Genomic DNA, 23,480 nt, shown 5'->3' with positions numbered 1-23,480 from the left:
TAACAGCGTACTTTGTGTCTGTTCATGTACATAATTTCCAGGAGCAGAATTATGCCATTCGGCCCATCAAGTCTACTCTGCCATTCTATCACGGCTGATCTATCTCTCCCTCTCAACCCCATTCTCCTGCCTTCTCACCATTACCCCCGACACCCGTACTAATCAGGAATCTGTCAATCTCCGCTTTAAAAACACCAAATCAGTTGGCCTCCACAGCCGTCTGTGGCAATGAATTCTACAGATTCACGGCCCTCTGGCTCAGGAAATTCCTCCTCATCTCCTTCCTGACAGTACTTCCATTTATTCTGAGGTATTTATTCACAAAATGCTGGAGTAACTCAGCAGGTCAGGCAGCATCTCAGGAGAGAGGGAATGGGTGATGTTTCATGTCGAGATCCTTCCTCAGACTGATGTCAGGGGGTGGGACAAAGGAAGGGTAATGAGGTCCCCCCTCTCATCTTTCTAAACCCCCCTCATCCTGATAAACAGTTTTCAATTAAAGTCAGCAATTTCAGCTGCAATGAATTGAATTGAATAAATGTTATTGGGGATTTTGCAGAGTAGCTGAGCAGAACCATCTCCGTCCATCCCATCTTGTCCACAGCGGGCTTAACACCGCATTCTGGAGCTTGTTGATTGTCCCCTTGCTGAGGCACCCGTGCCTTCCACCCGGGCAAGTTTGCTTCCTCTCCCCATTCTCTGGCGATCGGACCTGTTCCAGTTCCGGAGACTTGCCACACCATCTCCACAAGGACCATGAATCCTATCCATCTCTGCAGTCCCATGTTCCTGTGGGTGAAACAAAGGGTCACCTTATTGCAACTCAGTAGGATTCATGATGACATACTCTGAACCTGCCCAGAGTTGGGGAATCGAGAACCAGAGGTCAGGGGTTTAAGGTGAGGGGGAGGGGGGGGGGGGGGGGGGGAGATTTAATGGGAAACTGAGGGGTGACTCTTTTACACAAAGGGTGGAGGGTGTATGGAAGACGTAGTGGAGGCAGAGACTATCACAATGATTAAGAAACAGGTAGACAGGTACATTGATAGGACAGGTTTAGAGGGACAAAGGCCAAAAGCAGGCAGGTGGGACTAGTTTAGATGGGACTTGTTGATCGGCGTGAACAAGTTGGGCCAATGGGTCTGTTTCCGCGGTGTATGACTCTATGACCCTCTCACTTGTCCCAACCCGGTCATTCCTCCTTCTCCCTGGTCCTGTCCAGCAGAAGATACAGAAGCTTGAAAGTGCGCACCACCAGACTCAGAAACAGCTTCTTCCTCTCTGCTAGCAGGCTTCTGAACTGGGGGGACAGTGAACAGAGACAATCTCACCCCCATCACTCTCATTCTGTGGAATTCATTGCCAGAGAAGGCTGTGGAGGCCAAGTCGATGGATATTTTTATGGCAGAGATGGATAGATTGTTGATTAGTATAGGTGTCAGGGGTCATGGGGAGAATGTAGATTATCATATCATATCATATCATATATATACAGCCGGAAACAGGCCTTTTCGGCCCTCCAAGTCCGTGCCGCCCAGCGATCCCCGCACATTAACACTATCCTACACCCACTAGGGACAATTTATTTTACATTTACCCAGCCAATTAACCTACATACCTGTACGTCTTTGGAGTGTGGGAGGAAACCGAAGATCTCGGAGAAAACCCACGCAGGTCACGGAGAGAACGTACAAACTCCTTACAGTGCAGCACCCGTAGTCAGGATCGAACCTGAGTCTCCGGCGCTGCATTCGCTGTAAAGCAGCAACTCTACCGCTGCGCTACCGTGCCGCAGAATGATGTCAGATTTGAATGGTGTCAGATTTGAAAAAGGGGAGGTGCAACGAGACCTGGGTGTCCTTGTGCATCATTCACTGAAAGTAAGCATGCAGGTACAGCAGGCAGTGAAGAAAGCAAGCAAATGGAGTATTGGCCTTCATAGTGAGAGGATTTGAGTATAGGTGCAAGGAGGTGCTACTGCAGTTATACATGGCCCTGGTGAGACCACACCTGGAGTATCGTGTGCAGTTTTGGTCTCCTAATTTGAGGGACATTCTTGCTATTGAGGGAGTGCAGCGTACAGTGCATTCAGAAAGTATTCAGACCACTTCACTTTTTCCACATTTTGCAACATGACAGCCTTATTTTAAAATGGATTAAAAACATTGTTTTTATCATCAATCTACACAAAGTACCCCATAATAAAAAAGCAAAAACAGGTGTTTAGAAATGTTTGCAAAGTAATTAAAAAGAAATAACTGAAATATCACATTTACATAAGTATTCAGACCCTTTGCTATGACACTCAAAATTGAGCTTATGTTCATCCTGTTTCCATGGATTATCCTTGAGATGTTTCTACAACTTGATTGGAGTCCACCAGTGGTAAATTAAATTGATTGGACATGATTTGGAAAGGCATACACCGGTCTATATAAGGTCCCACTGTTGACAGTGCATGTCAGAGCAAAAACCAAGCCATGAAGACGAAGGAATTGTCTGTAGACCTCCGAGACAGGATTGTGTCGAGACAGATCTGTGGAAAGGTGTAAAACAATTTCTGCAGCATTTCAGGTCCCAAAGAGCACAGTGACCTCCGTCATTCTTAAATGGAAGAACTTTGCAACCTCCAGGAGTCTTTGTAGAGCTGGCCGCCCAGCCAAACTGAGCAAGTTTGGGGAGAAGGGCCTTGGTCAGGGAGGTGACCAAGAACCTGATGGTCACTCTGACAGAGCTCCAGAGTTCTTCTGTGAAGATGGGAGAACCTTTCAAAAGGACAACTATATCTGCAGCATTCCACCAACCAGATGGAAACCGTCCTCGGTAAAAGGCACATGGCAGCTCGCTTGGAGTTTGCCCAAAGGCACCTAGAGGACTCTCAGACCATGAGAAACAAGATTCTCTGGTCTGATGAAACCAAGATTGAACTCTTTGGCCTGAATGCCAAGCGGCACCGCTCATCACCTGGCCAATACCATACCTATGGTGAAGCATGGTGGTGGCAGCATCATGCTGTAGGGATGTTTTTCAGCGGCAGGAACTGGGAAACTATTCAGGATCGAGGGAAAGATGAACGGAGCAAAGTACAGAGAGATCCTTGATGAAAACTTGCTCCAGAGCATTCTGGATCTCAGACTGGGGCGGAGGTCCACCTTCCAACAGGATAACAGCCTGAAGCACACAGCCAAGACAACGCAGGGGTGGCTTCATGACAAGTCTCAAAGCAAGTCAAGTTTATTTGTCACATACACATACACGATGTGCAGTGAAATGAAAGTGGCAATGCCTTGCGGATTGTGCACAAAAAAGAATTACAGTTACAGCATATAAATAAAGTTAACAAAGTTAATATAGAGAAGACAAAATTTAGTACCTGGAGTTATAAAAGTTAACAGTCCTGATGGCCTGTGGGAAGAAACTCCGTATCATCCTCTCCGTTTTCACAGCGTGACAGTGGAGGCGTTTGCCTGATCGTAGCATCTGGAACAGTCCGTTGCTGGAGTGGCAGGGGTCCCTCATAATCTTGCTTGCTCCGGCTCTGCACCTCCTGATGTATAGGTCCTGCAGGGGGGCGAGTGTAGTTCCCATGGTGCGTTCTGCCGCACGCACTACTCTCTGCAGGGCCATCCTGTCCTGGGCAGAGCTGTTCCCAAACTAGATTGTAATGTAGCACATAATAGATTGAAAGGCAAATGGATTGATAAATTATTTCACTCATCATTTCCCTTTAAATCAAGAGGTGTTGCCATTTTAATTCATAAGGGTATACCATTTATACATACTTCCTCTATAGTTGACACTGAAGGTAGATATGTTATATTAGTGGGAGAACTATATTCTACAAAATTGATATTGGTGAATGTCTATGCACCAAATTTTGATAATCTGTTATTTAAAAAATATATATTTAATACCATTCCAGAATTTGGACAATATAACTTGATAATTGGAGGAGATTTAAATTGTACATTAGATCCTTATTTGGATAGATCGTCAACTCAAAGGAAAACAAAATCCAAGTCGTGTGAATTATTAAACTCTTATATAAATAGTGCAAATATAAAAGATGTTTGGAGAATTGAAAACCCTTCAGGCCGAGAGTATTCATTTTATTCACCAGTGCATAAAACTTACTCAAGAATTGGTCCAAAAACGCTCACCAAATCCACCCAAAACTTCATCCTCAACATTGATGGTCTCCCAGTATCCACCTCCCCTCACATCCGGAATCTTGGAATCATCTTTGATCAAACCCTCTCCTTCGACAAACACATCAAACACATCACAAAGACAGCCTTCTTCCACCTCAAAAACATTGCCCGTCTCCATCCATCCCTCTCCTCCACAGCTGCAGAAACCCTCATCCACGCCTTCATCACCTCCCGTCTGGACTACTGCAACAGCCTCCTCTATGGCGCACCCTCAAAAATCATCAGTAAACTTCAATACATTCAAAACTCCGCTGCCCGTCTACTCACCCACACCCCGATCCGTGACCATATCACCCCCGTCCTTTACAAACTCCACTGGCTCCCCATCCCCCAGAGAATCCAGTACAAAATCCTCCTCATAACCTACAAAGCCCTCCATAACCTGGCCCCATCCTACCTGACCGACCTCCTCCACAGGCACACTCCCACCTGCAACCTCCGCTCTGCTGCTGCCAATCTCCTATCCCCCCACATCCGGACAAAACTCAGATCCTGGGGGGACAGGGCTTTCTCCATCGCTGCTCCCACCCTATGGAACTCACTACCCCAAACCGTAGGAGACTCCTCCACACTCACCACATTCAAAACATCACTGAAGTCTCACCTGTTCAGTACAGCCTTCAACCACTGAAGGTCACCTCACCTTCTGTCTCCTTTCTCTGTTCGTTTACTTATTTACTTATTTATCTATTTATTCATTTCCCTATGTTCTCTAAATCTCTGTAAAGCGTCTTTGAGTATATGAAAAGCGCTATATAAATAAAATGCATTATTATTATTATTATTAATTGACTATTTCTTGGTGGACTCCAAACTTATTCCTTATACATATAATTCAAAATATCATAATTTTATTATATCCGATCATGCCCCTTTAACATTTAGGGTAAAACTCCAAGGAGTAACGGGGAAACAGACCAATTCGAGATTTAATCCTCAAATTTTAAATGAAAAAGCATGTTATGACTATCTTAAATCGCAATTTGAAACTTTTTTTTACGCAAATGACCTTCCTGAAACACCTGCGTCCCTGCTTTGGGAAACATTTAAAGCGTTTGTGAGAGGATGTATTATTGCCTTTCAAGCGTCTCAAAACAAGAAGAAGCGGGTTGAACAACATGACCTAGAAAGTCAGATAATCAGTTAGATATAACAAATGCCATCGCTCCCTCTATTGAAATACATAATAAAATCGCAGCTCTCAAATATAAGTTAAATTATATACTCTCAGCTCATATTTTAAGGCTTTTTCAATATACTAAACAAAAACATTTTGAATTTGGAGATAAACCACAGAAATTGCTAGCACGTCAACTCCGTAAATTAGAAGATGATTCTACAATTCATAAAATTAGATCAGAAAACGGAGATTTGCTTAAACTACCCAAGGATATTAATCAGAGATTTTTGCAATTTTATCAGTCATTATATTCATCAAAAATAACAGATAGCTCTGCGCAGATGCAAGACTTTTTGCAGGAATGTAACCTTCCTGGTTTGAATGTGAGTGACAGAAATTCACTGGGCGCAGAAATAATTATGAAAGACGTTGAAGAGACCATTAAATCCATGAAAAATGGGAAGACTCCTGGCCCTGACGGCTTAAATAATGAATTTTATAAAAAATTTAGTGATTTGATCTCTCCACGTTTGCAAACTGTATATAGTCACGCCTTTAAACAACAGAGATTACCACAAACTCTGACTGAATCAACAATAATACTTATTCCTAAAAAAGATAAGGATTCTGAAGACCCTGGTTTGTATAGAGCGATAGCTCTTTTAAATACTGATCAGAAGATATTAGCGAAAATCTTAGCTCATAGATTAAGTCTAGTTATAGATAAATTGATACACCCCGATCAATCAGGCTTTATAGCTAAACGATATTCATTTTTCAATTTGAGACGCTTGTTCAATATAATATATTCAAATAGACTATTAAACGAAGATTTAGCAATCATCTCGCTAGATGCTGAAAAAGCATTTGATCAAGTAGAATGGCCCTATCTTTTCTCAGTGATGGAAAAATTTCAATTAGGTGAAATTTTTTGTTCATGGGTGAAACTTTTATATACATCCCCAACAGCTAGAATATTAACTAATCAAATGCTGTCATCCAAATTTCATTTATTTAGGGGTTGTAGACAAGGATGCCCACTATCTCCGCTTCTATTTGCCCTTATTATAGAACCACTTGCTGAGAGTATTAGATCAAATTCAGATATTCATGGTTATAACACTAAACATACAACCAATACAATTTCTTTATATGCGGATGATGTATTAATATACATTACAAAGCCAGAAATTAGCATTCCGAATTTATTAAATCTCATAACTCAATTTGGTTCATTTTCAGGTTATAGAATTAGCTGGTACAAAAGTGAAATTATGCCAATATTTGAGCACAATCTGGCCATACTTCAACAATTTCCTTTTAAAATTGCCTATGAAAAGTTTAAATATCTTGGAATTTACGTGACTAGGAAATATACTTCTTTATTTAAATTAAATTTTCCTCCTTTACTCACTAAATTACACAGAAATATCCAATTTTGGAAAACACTTCCTGTATCATTAGTTGGTCGTAGTAATGCTATAATATCCTTTATTTATAATACTCTCCTAGATACTGACATTCTGTCATCAGAATCTTATAGACGAGCATGGGCGGACGAATTGAATCAACTTATAATGCAATAGACAATAGACAATAGACAATAGACAATAGACAATAGACAATAGGTGCAGGAGTAGGCCATTCAGCCCTTCGAGCCAGCACCGCCATTCAATGCGATCATGGCTGATCACTCTCAATCAGTACCCCGTTCCTGCCTTCTCCCCATACCCCCTCACTCCGCCATCCTTAAGAGCTCTATCCAGCTCTCTCTTGAAAGCATCCAACGAACTGGCCTCCACTGCCTTCTGAGGCAGAGAATTCCACACCTTCACCACTCTCTGACTGAAAAAGTTCTTCCTCATCTCCGTTCTAAATGGCCTACCCCTTATTCTTAAACTGTGGCCCCTTGTTCTGGACTCCCCCAACATTGGGAACATGTTTCCTGCCTCTAATGTGTCCAATCCCCTAATTATCTTATATGTTTCAATAAGATCCCCCCTCATTCTTCTAAATTCCAGTGTATACAAGCCCAATCGCTCCAGCCTTTCAACATACGACAGTCCCGCCATTCCGGGAATTAACCTAGTGAACCTACGCTGCACGCCCTCCATAGCAAGAATATCCTTCCTCAAATTTGGAGACCAAAACTGCACACAGTACTCCAGGTGCGGTCTCACCAGGGCCCGGTACAACTGTAGAAGGACCTCTTTGCTCCTATACTCAACTCCTCTTGTTATGAAGGCCAACATTCCATTGGCTTTCTTCACTGCCTGCTGTACCTGCATGCTTCCTTTCATTGACTGATGCACTAGGACACCCAGATCTCGTTGAACTCCCCCTCCTCCTAACTTGATACCATTCAGATAATAATCTGCCTTTCTATTCTTACTTCCAAAGTGAATAACCTCACACTTATCTACATTAAACTGCATCTGCCATGTATCCGCCCAGTCACACAACCTGTCCAAGTCACATATGCAAGATATATGGGATGAAAGTTTACAACATATACACCAATGTTCATTAAATACTAGACATTCCTTAATACAATTTAAAATAATACATAGATTACATTATTCGAAGACGAAATTAAATAGGATTTTTCCTAGTATCTCTCCTACTTGTGATAAATGTCAATTTCAAGAAGCTAATAACCATATAACCATATAACAACTACAGCATGGAAACAGGCCTGTCCGGCCCTACCAGTCCACGCCGACCATTCTCCCTGACCTAGTCTCATCTACCTGCACTCAGACCATAACCCTCTAATCCCCTCCTATCCATATACCTATCCAATTTACTCTTAAATAATAAAATCAAGCCAGCCTCCACCACTTCCACCGGAAGCCCATTCCATACAGCCACAACCCTCTGAGTAAAGAAGTTCCCCCTCATGTTACCCCTAAACCTTTGTCCCTCAATTCTGAAGCTATGTCCCCTTGTTGGAATCTTCCCCACTCTCAAAGGGAAAAGCCTACCCACGTCAACTCTGTCCGTCCCTCTCAAAATTTAAAAAACCTCTATCAAGTCCCCCCTCAACCTTCTACGCTCCAAAGAATAAAGACCCAACCTGTTCAACCTCTCTCTGCAGCCTAAGTGCTGAAACCCAGGCAACATTCTAGTAAATCTCCTCTGTACCCTCTCCATTTTGTCGACATCCTTCCTATAATTTGGCGACCAGAACTGCACACCATACTCCAGATTCGGCCTCACCAATGCCCTGTACAATTTTAACATTACATCCCAACTTCTATACTCGATGCTCTGATTTATAAAGGCAAGCATACCAAACGCCTTCTTCACCACCCTATCCACATGAGATTCCACCTTCAGGGAACAATGCACAGTTATTCCCAGATCCCTCTGTTCCACTGCATTCCTCAATTCCCTACCATTTACCCTGTACGTCCTATTTTGATTTGTCCTACCAAAATGCAGCACCTCACACTTATCAGCATTAAACTCCATCTGCCATCTTTCAGCCCACCCTTCCAAAAGGCCCAAGTCTCTCTGTAGACTTTGAAAATCTACCTCACTATCAACTACACCACCTATCTTTGTATCATCTGCATATTTACTAATCCAATTTGCCACACCATCATCCAGATCATTAATGTAAATGACAAACAACAGTGGACCCAACACAGATCCTTGGGGTACTCCACTAGACACTGGCCTCCAACCTGACATACAATTGTCAACCGTTACCCTCTGGTATCTCCCATTCAGCCATTGTTGAATCCATCTTGCAACCTCACTATTAATACCCAATGATTTAACCTTCTTAATCAACCTTCCATGTGGAACCTTGTCAAATGCCTTACTGAAGTCCATATAGACAACATCCACAGCCTTGCCCTTATCAATTTCCCTGGTAACCTCTTCAAAAAATTCAAGAAGATTAGTCAAACATGACCTTCCAGGCACAAATCCATGTTGACTGTTTCTAATCAGGCCTTGATTATCCAAATAATTATATATATTGTCCCTAAGTATCTTTTCCATTAATTTTCCCACCACAGACGTCAAACTAATAGGTCTATAATTGTTAGGTTTACTTTTAGAACCTTTTTTAAACAAAGGCACAACATGCGCAATGCGCCAATCTTCCGGCACCATCCCCGTTTCTAATGACGTTTGAAATATTTCCGTCATAGCCCCTGCTATTTCTGCACTAACTTCCCTCAATGTCCTAGGGAATATCCTTTCAGGACCTGGAGACTTATCCACTTTTATATTTTTCAATCTTCTTTAATCCTCCTAATTTCCATCACTACTCTACTTGTTTCGCTTACCTCACATAATTCAATATCCTTCTCCTCGGTAAATACCGAAGAAAAGAAATTGTTTAATATCTCCCCCATTTCTTCCGGCTCAGCACATAGCTGTCCACTCTGACTCTCTAATGGACCAATTTTATCCCTCACTATCCTTTTGCTATTGACATATCTGTAGAACCCCTTGGGGTTTACTTTTACATTACTTGCCAAAGCAGCCTCATATCTTTTTTTCGCTTTTCTAATTTCCTTCTTAAGATTCCTTTTACATTCTTTATATTAATTTAACTCATATTTTCGTAACTTGCACAAAAGTGCAAAATTTCTGGTTGGAGATTTTAAAAATAGTTTCTAAAGTTATCAACAAGCAATTGGATATGGATCCAAAATTAATTATATTAGGATTATCAGAACATACTACAAACTTTACAACAAGTCAGGTACATTTTCTTGATTACAGTTTAATAACTGCGAAAAAATTAATACTTAAATTTTGGAAAAAAACAATAACCCCCACAATTAAAATGTGGACTACGGAAATGACAGAGACCCTGCATTTGGAAAAAATAAGATTTGCCTTAATTGACAAACCTGAGTTATTTTTTAAAATATGGTCTCCATTTATTGAATTTTTAGTTTAGGGTTGGATGTACAACTGTGGTTATTGTCTCCCGGATCTACCCCCTTTAATTTTTATAGTTATACTTTTTTTAAATTTTCTTATTCTCTCATTCCAATAGTTTATAGTTTTTCTTTTCTTTCTTCTTTATTTTTTATTTTCTCTCTTTAAAAATGTAAAAATTGAAGCTATGTAAGAACTTTGTAACAAATTTGTCTTTTATTTCTATTTGTACATATGCTTTTCAAAATTTTTTTTTAAAAAAGAAGAAAAAAAAGGCTATTGTCCTGACACCAGAATCCCAGATCAGCCACCTCCTCCCGGTAGGCCTTCTCATCGTTGTCGGAGATCTGGCCCACCACCACAGTGTCATCAGCAATCTTGATGATGGAGTTTGAGCTGAACCTGGCCACACAGTCATGTGTGTACAGGGAGTCCAGTAGGGGGCTAAGGACGCAACCCTGGAGGGATCCTATGTTCAGGGTGAGGTTCATGTTCAAGTCTGTGAATGTCCTTGAGTGCGCCCAGCCAGAGCCCGGACTTGAATCCGATCGAACATCACTGGAGGGACCTGAAAATAGCTATGCATCGATGCTCCCATCCAACCTGATGGAGCTTGAGAGGATCATCCCCAATAAAACTTAAGGCTGTAATCGCTGTCAAAGATGCCTCAACAAAGTACTGAGTAAAGGGTCTGAACACTTATGTAAATGTGATATTTCAGTTATTTCTTTTTATGTACTCTGCAAAAAATTCCAAACACCTGTTTTCACTTTTTTATTATGGGATATTGTGTGTAGATTGATGATAAAAAAAAAAGAATTTTATCCATATTAAATTAAAGCAATAACATAGCAAAATGTGGAAAAGGTGAAGCAGTCTGAATACTTTCTGAATGCACTGTAGATTCAGCAGGTTAATTCCCGTGATGGCGGGACTGATATATGATGAAAGAATGGGTCGGCTGGGATTATATTCACTGGAATTTAGAAGGATGAGAAGGGATCTTACAGAAACATAGATATAAAATTCTTCAGGGATTGCACAGGCTAGATGCAGGAAAAATATCCCCGATGTCGGGGGAGTCCAGAACCAGGGGTCACAGTTTAAGAATAAAGGGTTGGCCATTTAGGACAGAGATGAGAAAAAACTTTTTCACCCAGAGAGTTGTGAATCTGTGGAATTCTCTGCCACAGAAGGCAGTGGAGGCCAATTCACTGGATGTTTTGAAGAGAGAGTTAGATTTAGCTCTTCGGACTAACGGAATCAATTGATATGGGGGGAAAAGCAGGGACGGGGTACTGATTGTGGATGATCAGCCATGATCATATTGAATGGTGGTGCTGGCTCGAAGGGCCGAATGGCCTTCCTATGTTTCTACGTTTCTAAGTCATTTCCAACTAGGATCAGGAACAGAGTTGAGGTGAAAACGAAGGTGACCAATCTGAATGACATTGAACAGGGGACGAAGTATTATCGAAGAGAAAATATTGAAGTCAAGATAAGGACTATTATTTTCCATTTGTAAACAGCAGGAGGATCATCGTGAGAGCCCGATCTCACCGATAAAAGGAACAACAAACAGATTGGATTATTGTTCGTGATACGCTCTTTGTATAAAAGAGGCATCACAGGTCCAGTCAGCAACAGTAACAAGATGGCAAAGCTACTTCTTGGAACAGGTAAGAGACTTGTGCTGTTTAATTCCTTTTGATATTGGAATACTTTCTGAAAGAATTAGTTTTAGAATTTGAAATTCTAGTCCAGAACCAGGGGTCACAGCTTAAGGATAAGGGTCTTTTAGGACCGAGATGAGAAAACATTTCTTCACACAGAGAGTGGTGAGTTTGTGGAATTCTCTGCCACAGAAGGTAGTTGAGGCCAGTTCATTGGCTATATTTAAGAGGGAGTTAGATGTGGCTCTTTTCGCTAAAGGGATCAGGGGGTATGGAGAGAAGGCAGGTACAGGCTACTGAGCTGGATGATCAGCCATGATCACATTGAATGGCGGTGCAGGCTCGAAGGGCCGAATGGCCTACCCCTGCACCTATTTTCTATGTTTCCATGTTTCTATGAATGAGGATGAGAACAGGTTAAATTGTTTCTCAGGTTTTACAGTAAAGGTGTCTGAAGAAGGGTTTCGATTCTACCCGATCTTTTCTCCGGAGATGCTGCCTGACCCGCTGAGTTACTCCAGCACTCTGAAACGTCACCTATCCATGTTCTCCACAGATGCTGCCTGACCCGCTGAGTTACTCCAGCACTGTGTGAAACATCAACTATCCATGTTCTCCACAGATGCTGCTTGACCCGCTGAGTTACTCCAGCATTTTGTGTCCATCTTCAGTTGAAGGTTGCTGGAACTGAGTCGAGATTATGTTCCTACTTTCTTGCTTCCTCACCTGCTGCTCCCAGTATGTGCTGGTTTGCCAAGTCCTCAGTCCCAACACTATCAATGGAGTGGAGTCCCTCGAGTGATGGAGGTTGAGGTTTGACTTCACAGACGTTTAGAAACAAGGGGCAGAGACACAAAGGATGGTCTCTGCCTTTCTCCATGGAAGGGGAGTCTAAAACTACAGGGCATTGACTTAAGGTGAGAGAGCAAAGATTCAAAGGTGAATCCAGGGGCAACTGGGACAGGCTTAGATAGGGCATCTTGGTCAGCACGGACCAGATGGGCCAAAGGGCCTGTTTCTGCGCTGAGTGACTCCATGACTAACATGGTGCCCAGAGGGTGGTGAGTTTACGGAACGATCTGCCAGAGGAGGTGGATGAGGCAAGTATAATTACAACATTTAAACGACATTTGGACGGGTACATGGATAGGAAATGTTTAGTTTAGAGATACAGTATGGAAACAAGGCCCTTTGGCCCATGGAGTCCACGCCGACCATTGTTCAGCCCTTCACACTAGTTCTATGTTATCCCACTTTTGCATCCACTCCTCATACACTCGGGGCAATTTTACACAGAGCCAATTAACCTTCAATCTTTGGGATTTGGGAGGAAACTAGAGCTCCCGGAGAAAACCCACTTGGTCACCGGGAGAGGTAGTTGAGGGTGTTTTATTGTCATATGTACCAGAAACAGAACAATCAAATTCTTACTAGCCTCTCAACCCCATTCTCCTGCCTTCTCCCCATAACCCCTGACTTCTTAAGGTTTGTCGAAATCCTAACATGCTGCTCTCTGTTCTCTGTTCCAGCCGTGGTCTTACTGGCCTGCCTGCAACTGGGTGAGTCTTTGTGCATTTGCAGCCTTGAATTGCGTTGCTTTGCGTTGTGTGTGAGTACCACCGAGGCATTATCCTGACCCCCACCCTCCCCTGTCTCTCCCTTGCCCAGGCACTGCCTACAGGCTGGTGTGTTACTTCACTAACTGGGCGCAGTACAGACCAGGAGAGGGTAAATACATGCCCCAAAGTGTGGACCCTTGCCTCTGCACGCACATCATCTACGCCTTCGCTGGAATGAAGAGCAATCAGATCGCCACCTACGAATGGAACGACCCAAAACTCTACCAGGAGATCAACAGCCTTAAGAACAAGTACAGTAACCTTGTTTCTCAAATGCCGGGCAATATATGCGATGTTTACATTGTCCAGTTTAGTTTATTGTCACCTGTACTGAGCTACAGTGAAAAGCTGTAACCAGTCATTGTATTGGATATTCCCCAAATCCAAATCCAATCCCGATCCTGACTACGGGTGCTGAACTATACGGAGTTTGTACGTTCTCCCCGTGACCTGCGTGGGTTTTCTCCGAGATCTTCGGTTTCCTCCCACACTCCAAAGACGTTAGGTATGTAGGTTAATTGACTGGGTAAATGTAAAAAATTGTCCCTAGTGTGTGTAGGATAGTGTTAATGTGCGGGGATCGCTGGGCGGTGTGGACTTGGTGGGCCGAAAAGGCCTGTTTCCGCGCTGTATCTGAAATATGAAAATAAAATAATATAATAAGTGCCAAGGTGATGCCTGGTTTCTCAGAGATACAGCGAGGTGGAGACAGATGGGTGGAGTGGAGCCCTGGTGAACTGGGTCTGGTTGGGTTTATTTTAACCATGAATTCTCCAGTGCTTGCCGCAGTCAGAGGGACATCCAGTGTTTAATGACCATTCCATTTCAAGCTCTTGGAAATGTTCGATCAAGTGAACAAGTGGATTTGAAGAGTATGTGGCAAGATTGCATCTGTTGTAAGTACTGGCGGCACGGTGGCGCAGCGGGTAGAGCCACTGGCTCACAGCTCCAGAGACCTGGGTTGGATCCTGACCTCGGGCACTGTTTGTGCGGACTTTGCACGCTCTACCTGTGACCGTGCGGGTTTTCTCCGGGTTTCCGGTGTCCTAAACACAATTCTAAAACCACATTTTGTCCATTTTTTAAAGGAATTCAAACCTCAAGACTCTGCTGTCCATTGGAGGCTGGAACTTTGGCACCCAGAAGTAAGATGGAAACTTTTTACATTAGCATTAGATTAAAAAAAAGTAGTGTCTTTCCAATTGACTGTGATATGAATGAATATTGAAAGACATATTTCTAACTCCTCTCCCCACATTCATCCCTCCTGCAGATTCACCGCCATGGTTGCCTCATCAGGAACTCGGCAAATCTTTATCAAGTCAGTCATCGCCTTCCTGAGAGGGTACGGCTTTGATGGTCTGGACATCGACTGGGAATATCCTGGGTCTCGAGGAAGTCCTCCTGTTGACAAGCATCTCTACACTGTCCTGGCACAGGTGAAGTCAAGGACATCTCACTATGGGCTTTGTAAAAATAAATGGGCCAAACGCAGGCCAAACCCATCCTTTATCTCCAGAGATGCTGCCTGACCCACTGAGTTACTCCAGCATTCTGTGAAACGTCACCTATTCATGTTCTCCACAGATGCTGCCTGACCCACTGAGTTACTCCAGCACTCTGTGGGATGTGTAGATGGGAGATATTGGTCAGTGTGGGCAGGTTGGGCCGAAGGGCCTGTTTCCACATTGCATCTCTAAACCAAACTAAGGCCTGTTTCCGGCTGTAGATATATGATATGATATGATATGATAAACTTGAAATTGACACAAAGTGTTGGAGTAACTCAGCAGGTCAGGCAGCTTTTCTGGGTAAAGGGATGGGTGATGTTTCGGGTCGGGACCCTTCCTCAGACTAGACTTGAGCTCTTGCTAAAGGAGTGCTCCATCTCTCTGACCCACAGGAGCTGATGGCTGCCTTCGAGGCCGAGGGGAAAAGCGCAGGAAAGCCACGACTGCTGCTCTCAGCTGCCGTTGCTGGTGGAAAGAGCAACATCGATACTGGCTACGAGGTTCCTGAGCTCGGCAAGTGAGTGCCCTTCCACACGCAGAGAAACGCACCTTTTGTTTGGGCTTTCCTCTCGGGAGTTTAGCGAGTTTGACTGGTCGTATTTGTACTAGTTTTTCATCGCTCCACAATTTCATTGGTGGGAGCTTCCAGCTTAGTGATTGAGATCCATCCACAACCCTAATGCATTCAAAGCCTTCATCGGTTGGGGCATTGTGTGTGAGAGTCAGGATGTCAACTTGTAGGTCTTTGGTCAAGACGCATTCAGAGCATTGCGTGCAGGTCAGTCCGTCCCCATTACAGGAAGGATGTGAAGGCTTTGGAGAGGGTGCAGAGGAGATGATCCAGATGCTGCCTGGATTGGAGGGTATTGGCTACAGGGAGAGGTTGGACAGACTTGCATTGTTTCCTCTGGAACATCAGAGGTTGAGGAGAGACTTGATAGAAGATTATAAAATTAATGGAGGCATAGATAGGGTAGACAGTCAGAACCAGCTGGGACGGTCAGAACCAGCTGGGGTGGTGTTTGAAGCAGATACGTTAGTGGCATTTAAAAGACCTTTAGATAGGCACATGATAACGATGGGCATGGAGGGATGCTGGTTATGAGCAGGAAGATAAGTGATGGTCTTGGCATCATGTTCAAGTTTAAAGGAGAGGTGCATATTTCCCTTTACAGAGATGGTGGTGGGGGCCTGGAACGTGCTGCCAGGGGTGGAGGTGGAGGCAGATACAATACTGGTGTTTAAGAGGCTTTTGGATAGGCACATGGATATGCACGGAATGGAGGGATATGGATCACATGCAGGCAGAGGAGATTAGTTCATTTTGCCGTTATGTTTGGCACAGACATTGTGGGCAGAAGGGCCTGTTCCTGTGTTGTACAGTTCTGCGTTCTGATGTTAATTTGGTGCATGGGGTATCAGGGTGACCCAGGTCTCCTCTCTTGCAGGGTAGTTGACTTCTTCAACGTGATGACCTACGATTTCTATGGTCCCTGGAGCCACGTTACTGGAGAGAACAGCCCCCTGTATCCCCTGCCTAATGACAAGGATTACACCAACATCTACTTCAATGTGGTAAGTGCTGAAGAATAATAAATTCTGCTGAACTTTTTCAATTCCTTTCTCCGAATTTGCAAACCCATTTTTCCAAGTCCATGTAACTGTTCCAGACACCACCGCGAGCAGACTGTCGGCTTGCATCACAGATCGGTTTGGACACAGCACTGAGCCCAAGACCACAAGAAATCGCAGAGAGTTGTGGATGGAGCCCAGTCCATCACACAGACCACACTCCCCACCATTGACTCCATCTACACTTCACGCTGCCTCAGAAAAGCAACCAACAAAATCAAAGACGTGTCCCACCCCGGTCATTCCCTCTTCTCCCCGCTCCTGTCTGGCAGAAGGTACAGAAGCTTGAAAGCGCGCACCACCAGACTCAGGAACAGCTTCTTCCACTCTGTTATCAGGCTTCTGACCGTCCCTTCCATAAGCTAGAGTACTGTCCGATTCACCTCTACCCCATTGCGGACATTGGACTTTGTCTGTGGAACTGATGCGCTACATTGCTGAGAACTATATTCTGCACTCTGTATCTTCCCCTTTGCTCTGTCGATTATACCTTAGTTTGATTTCATTGTATTGATGTACGGCATTATCTGATCTGTTTGGAAGCTTTTCACTGTGACAATAATCAACCTGCAGTAAACGTAAACCTGAGCCTAAAGTCCTTTGATGCCAACTGTGTCCGTGCAGGAATACGCCATGAACTACTGGAAGAGCAAGGGGGCTCCAGTGGACAAGTTGAACGTGGGCTTCCCCACCTACGGACACACCTTCAGACTGACCTCGTCCAGCACCGCCGTGGGTGCCCCAGCAGGAGGCGCCGGTCCAGCCGGCAAATACACCCGCCAAGCTGGCTTCCTGGCCTACTATGAGGTAGGTACCGACCAATCCAACCGAGTGGCCCTTTACTCAATGCTATCTTCCAGTCCAATACTGAATAACCACACACAACATAGATGGACACAAGGTGCCGGAGCCTGAGGAAGGATCTCCATCTGAAACATCGCCCGCCCACGTTCCCCGTGTTCTCCGTTCCCCTCCTCTCCTCTCAGAGATCCCCATTTCCCTTCAATCCTCCCCTCCCTCTTTACCCCCCCCCCCCCGCTCTCTCCTTCCATCCGGCTTTCCATCTCTCTCGTCCTCTCCTCTTTCTGTTCATTTCTCTTTCCTCTCTTTACATGTCTCTCTCTCCTCTTTCCCCCTCTCTTTGCACATCTCTCTACATTTCTCTGCTCCTCTCCGCTCCTTATCTGACACTATTTTGTCTCCTGTTCCCCACCAGCCTGTGTCACTATCTCCACCCATCTGTTCCATACACCCACCACCCTCGGTGTCACAAGGTTACCCCTCCGGTTCCTATGAAATCATTCTCCCCTCACCTGATGTCCTCTGGTTCTCAATTCTCCCTCCGACTCTGGGCCAGAGACACTGTGCGTCTACGTGATCGGTTCCTCTCATGATTTTGTCCACCTCGATAAGATTGGTCCCTAATACCTCCGTCTCTGGACAGATCTGTGGCTTCCTGAATGGTGCCACCCAGGAATGGAATGCCCCACAGGTCACCCCATACACCTTCAAGGACAGCATATGGGTCGGCTATGACAACATCAAGAGCTTCGGAGACAAGGTATGTCTGCCCATCCATGTTCCACCTTTCCCATGTCGACCATCGTGGTCTCGTTTATCTCAATATCTACTGCAGACTTTCCAACAGGGTGTCAGACGTTATTGGGGAGAAGGCAGGGGAGTCCCGAACCAGGGCCCACGGTTTACGAATAATGGGTAGGCCATTTAGAATGGAGACGAGGAAAAACTTTGTCTCTCGGAGAGTTGTGAAACTATGGAACTCTCTGCCTCAGAAGGCAGCAGTGGCCAATTCCTTGGATGCTTTCAAGAGAGAGTTAGACAGAGCTCTTAATGATAGCTCTGTTAACAGTCAAGGGATATGGGGAGAAGGCAGGAATGGGGTACTGATTGTGGATGATCAGCCATGATCATGGTGAATGGCGGTGCTAGCTTGAAGTGCCGAATGGCCTCCTCCTGCACCTATTGTCTATTGAGAATGGAGTTAGGAGGAACAGATAGATCAGCCATGAGTAAATGGCGGAGAAGACTTGATGGGCCGAATGGCCTAATTCTGCTCTTATCACTTATGAACATATTAATATTCCAATTTTGCAAAGTAATAAAGTCACATTTGCCTTCGATCTGTGCGCTACCTTGGATGTTCAGTGATGATCATGATTCATTATCAGTTCGAACAAATTTTTTAATGTTCCTGTTAAAATGGATGATATGCTCTTTCCAAGGTGTTTAAACATGGTTATTTCTGATTTGGGTCTGACATTTGGTGTCTGGGGATTTTATATATTTGCATTGGGGCGTTGAGTGAGCAAGGCAGGGAGTAACCTTTAGTTTAGTTTAGTTTAGAGATACAGCGTGGAAACAGGCTCTTCGACCCACCGTGTCCACACCGACCAGTGATCCCCACACACCAGCACTATCCTACACACACCAGGGATTTGACCGAAGCCAATTAGCCTATTAGTACGTCTTTGGAGTGTGGGAGGAAACCTGAGCACCCGGAGAAACCCACGCAGATCACATGGAGAACGTACAAACTCAGTACAGACAGCACCTGTAGTCAGGATCGAACCTGGGACTCCAGCGCAGTGAGGCAGCAAAGCAGTTCTACCGCTGCACCACCGTGCCACCCTCATGAAATGATTCACATCGGGGACACTTGGAATTTCTGTTTTTATTTCTCTGGTGCTGGGGTGAGACTGGTCCTCGATTATGCTGCTGGCCTTGCCGAGGCAGCGTGAGGTGTGGATGGAGTCAATGGAAGGGAGGTTGGTTCACGTGATGGTCTGGGCTGCGTCCGCAACTCTCTGCATTTTCATGCGGGTTTTGGATGGAGCTGTTCCCAAACCGTGCTGTGATGCATCCCGATAGAAAGCTTTCTAAGGTACATCTGTGGAAGCCGTTATTAACTCAGGGTCGTTGTAAAGTTGTGAATTGTGTGTTCCAGGTTGAGTGGCTGAAGAAGAACAACTTTGGAGGAGCTATGGTGTGGGATCTTGCTCTAGATGACTTCTCTGGTGCCTTCTGTCACCAGGGACCCTACCCCCTCATCAACACTCTGCACACTGGCCTTGGCATTACTGGAGGTAATGGAGATGTGCGGGCCACGTCTTTCACACAGAGGGTGGTGGGTGTAAGGAACAAGCAACTGAGTTACTCCAGCACTTTGTGTCTCTTTTTATAGACCAGCATCTGGGGTGGGTGGGAGGTCAAGACTGCTCTCGAGTTGGTGAGGGGGGGCACAGTGGGATAATTCCATTGACCGGGTTAGTCGTAGTTTGTACTCCTACATCTGTGGTTCCTAGTTTCTACATGAACTAAGATGGATGTGGGGACCAAGTCAATGGGTATTGCTGGGGCACAGATTGACAGATTCTTGATTTGTACGGGTGCCAGGGGTTATGGGAAGAAGGCAGAAGAATGGGATTGAGAGGGAGAGATAGATCAGCCATGTTTGAATAGTGGAGTAGACTCAATGGGCCAAATGGCCTAATTCTACTTTGAATCTAGGAGAACTTATGAACCTACAGTGTAACGAACTTTGTTTCCTTGCAGCTTGCGTCCCATCCAAGACAACATTGAAGCCAGCGGTTCCACCTACTGATGCTCCTAGTGGTGGTGGAGGTGGAGGTGGTGGAGGCAGTGGCGGTGGAAGCAGTGGAGGCAGTGGCTTCTGTACGGGCAAAGCGAATGGTACCTTCCCCGATCCCAAGGACAAGACCAAGTTCTACCAGTGCGCCAATGGACGCACCTACCTGGAGACCTGTGCCACTGGATTAGTCTTTGATCCATCCTGTAAATGTTGCAACTGGCCTTAGAGGGAAGGCAGAAGGTGAGACTGCTTACCCACCTCACACTCTACACTGGCCATCGAGTCTTCCAGCTCAGAACCAGCCCTTCAGCCCAACAAGTCCATACTGACCGTACTTGCCCTTCCACACTGGAATGCTCAAGTGGGGTAAGAAACACAAGAGTAGAATGTGACTGGCCGCCCTAAACGTTCCTTGGTCATAGTATTGTCACCCAGTGGAGTCACCTCTGGTCTTTAGTCTCTAGAGATGCAGCACGAAAACAGGCGGTGCGTGCCACCGAGACCACGCCGACCAGTGATTGCCCCGTACACTAGCACCATCCTACACACCAGGGACAGTTTATAATTTACAGAAGCCAATTGACCGACAAACTTGCACGTATTTGGAATGTGGGAGGAAACCGGAGCACCCGGTTGATGGGCTACCCCATCGTTTAAGAGACAGTTGGACAAGTACATGGATAGGACATGTTTGTAGAATTATGGTCCAAGTGCAGGCAATTGGGACTAGGGCAGCTGGGACATTGTTGGCCGGTGTGGGCGAGTTGGACCGAAGGACCTGTTTCCACACTGTATCACTCTATGACTCTAAGACACTATGACACCCGAAGGAAACCCACATGGTCACAGGGAGAACGTGCAAACTCCGTACAGACAGCAGCCGAGGTCAGGATCGAACCCATGGCGCTCCAGGTGCACCGGTTTCCTCCCACATCCCAACATCGTGGAGGTTTGCTGGTTGACCGTCCCTCTGTAAATTGCCCCTGATGTGTAGGTGAGGGTTGGAATCTGAGGAGAACAGATGGGAATGTTGGGGAAATGAGTGAGGGTCAGGGATGCACTGAATGGCCTGATTCCCTGCTGTGTTGCCCCATGGCTCTTTGGACTATCTCTGATCGGACTTTACTGGACATTACCTTGCACTGAGGTATCTTATCCTGTATCCTGTATCTGTACACTGTGGGCAGCTCGATTGTAATGACGCAAACTAAAACACTTTTCACTGGACTTCGATACACGTGACAATAACAAACTAAACTAGAAACTTAAAAAAAGAGGTACTTTCGATATTGTTTTTGATCTGGTGTGTCGACATCCTTCCTGGTTGTGAGAAATCTAAGATGATCTTTCTGTTGCAGACTGCGCTCGACAAACAACTTGGAACTTCCACCAACGATTGTCAAACAGGAAGATAATTGTTGCTGTTAAAACAATAAAATAAAGTCATACTTTCAAGGAGATAACAGCGTACTTTGTGTCTGTTCATGTGCATAAGTTCCAGGAGCATAATTAGGCTATTCGGCCCATTAAGTCTACCCCGCCATTCAATGATGGCTGATCTGTCTCTCCCTCTCAACCCCATTCTCCTGCCTTCTCCCCATAACCCCCGACACCCGCACTAATCAAGAATCTGTCAATCTCCGCTTTAAAAATACCCGAGTCGGGTTGAGACCCTTCTTCAGACTGACATCAATCTGAAGAAGGGTCTCGACCCGAAACGTCACCCATTCCTTCTCTCCAGAGATGCTGCCTGACCCGCTGAGTTACTCCAGCATTTTGTGATACCTTCGATTTGTACCAGCATCTGCAGTTATTTTCCTACACTACTTTAAAAATACCCAATGAGTTGGCCTCCACAGCCGTCTGTGGCAATGAATTCCACAGATTCACCATCCTCTGACAAAGGAAATTCCTCCTCATCTCCTTCCCAAAGGTACTTTGTTTTATTCTGAGGCTGTGGCCTCTGGTTCTATACTCTGTAAGTAATGGAATCATCCGGTTCACGTCCACTCAATCCAGGCCTTCCAGTTCCGGAGACTTGCCACACCATCTCCACAAGGACCATGAATCCTATCCATCTCTGCAGTTCCATGTTCCCGTGGGTGAAACAATGGGTCACCTTATTGCAACTCAGTAGGATTCATGATGACATTCTCTGAACCTGCCCAGAGTTGGGGAATCGAGAACCAGAGGACAGGGGTTTAAGGTGAGGGGGGAAAGACTTAACGGGAAACTGAGGGGGTGACTCTTTTGGAGGGTGGAGGGTGTATGGAACGAGCTGCCAGAAGACGGAGTTGAGGCAGGTACTATCATAATGATTAGGAAACAGTTACACAGGTACATTGATCGGAGAGGATTAGAGGGATGAGGTCCAAAAGCAGGCAGGTGGGACTAGTTTAGATGGGACTTGTTGATCGGCGTGAACAAGTTGGGCCGACGGGTCTGTTTCCACGCTGTATGACTCTATGACCCTCTCACTTGTCCCACCCCCGGTCATTCCTCCTTCTCCCTGGTCCTGTCCAGCAGAAGGTACAGAAGCTTGAAAGCGCGCACCACCTGACTCAGGAACAGCTTCTTCCCCTCTGCTATCAGGCTTCTGAACTGGGGGAACAGTGAACAGAGACAATCCCACCCCCATCACTCACAGCCACTTGAAGGATCCACAGGGGTGGTTACCAGCTCCGGAGTCTCCACAGCAGGGTGGCGGGGCCGGTCTTGTTCACATCTCCTGCCATCGCTCGCTCCTTTTATACCGACTGGGTAGTGTGAATTGTGAGGAAGATGCAATAAGGCTGCAGGGTGACTTGGACAGGTTGTGTGAGTGGGCGGATACATGGCAGATGCAGTTTAATGTAGATAAGTGTGAGGTTATTCACTTTGGAAGTAAGAATAGAAAGGCAGATTATTATCTGAATGGTGTCAAGTTAGGAGGAGGGGGAGTTCAACGAGATCTGGGTGTCCTAGTGCATCAGTCAATGAAAGGAAGCATGCAGGTACAGCAGGCAGTGAAGAAAGCCAATGGAATGTTGGCTTTCATAACAAGAGGAGTTGAGTATAGGAGCAAAGAGGTCCTTCTACAGTTGTACCGGGCCCTGGTGAGACCGCACCTGGAGTACTGTGTGCAGTTTTGGTCTCCAAATTTGAGGAAGGATATTCTTGCTATGGAGGGCATGCAGCGCAGGTTCACTAGGTTAATTCC

General features: G+C 45.1%; 1 protein-coding gene across 1 annotated transcript; it reads left to right on the top strand.

The window, feature by feature from the left end:
- Nucleotides 1-11,867: 11,867 nt before the first annotated feature.
- On the top strand, nt 11,868-21,737 carry LOC144605352 (acidic mammalian chitinase-like). Its single transcript, XM_078420501.1, has 12 exons — nt 11,868-11,915; nt 13,439-13,468; nt 13,578-13,779; nt 14,617-14,673; nt 14,802-14,967; nt 15,432-15,556; nt 16,488-16,614; nt 17,296-17,478; nt 18,116-18,232; nt 19,637-19,775; nt 20,245-20,521; nt 21,640-21,737. The coding sequence occupies exons 1-11, from the start codon at nt 11,891-11,893 to the stop codon at nt 20,505-20,507; spliced, it is 1,434 nt and encodes a 477-aa protein (XP_078276627.1). The 5' UTR covers nt 11,868-11,890; the 3' UTR covers nt 20,508-20,521; nt 21,640-21,737.
- The last annotated feature ends 1,743 nt before the right edge of the window (nt 21,738-23,480 follow it).

This window comes from Rhinoraja longicauda, chromosome 24, assembly GCF_053455715.1.
Source record: "Rhinoraja longicauda isolate Sanriku21f chromosome 24, sRhiLon1.1, whole genome shotgun sequence".
Taxonomy (NCBI): Eukaryota; Metazoa; Chordata; class Chondrichthyes; order Rajiformes; family Arhynchobatidae; genus Rhinoraja; species Rhinoraja longicauda.
The sequence above is the reverse complement of the archived record's forward strand: the minus strand, read 5'-3'. Positions and strand labels throughout refer to the sequence as shown.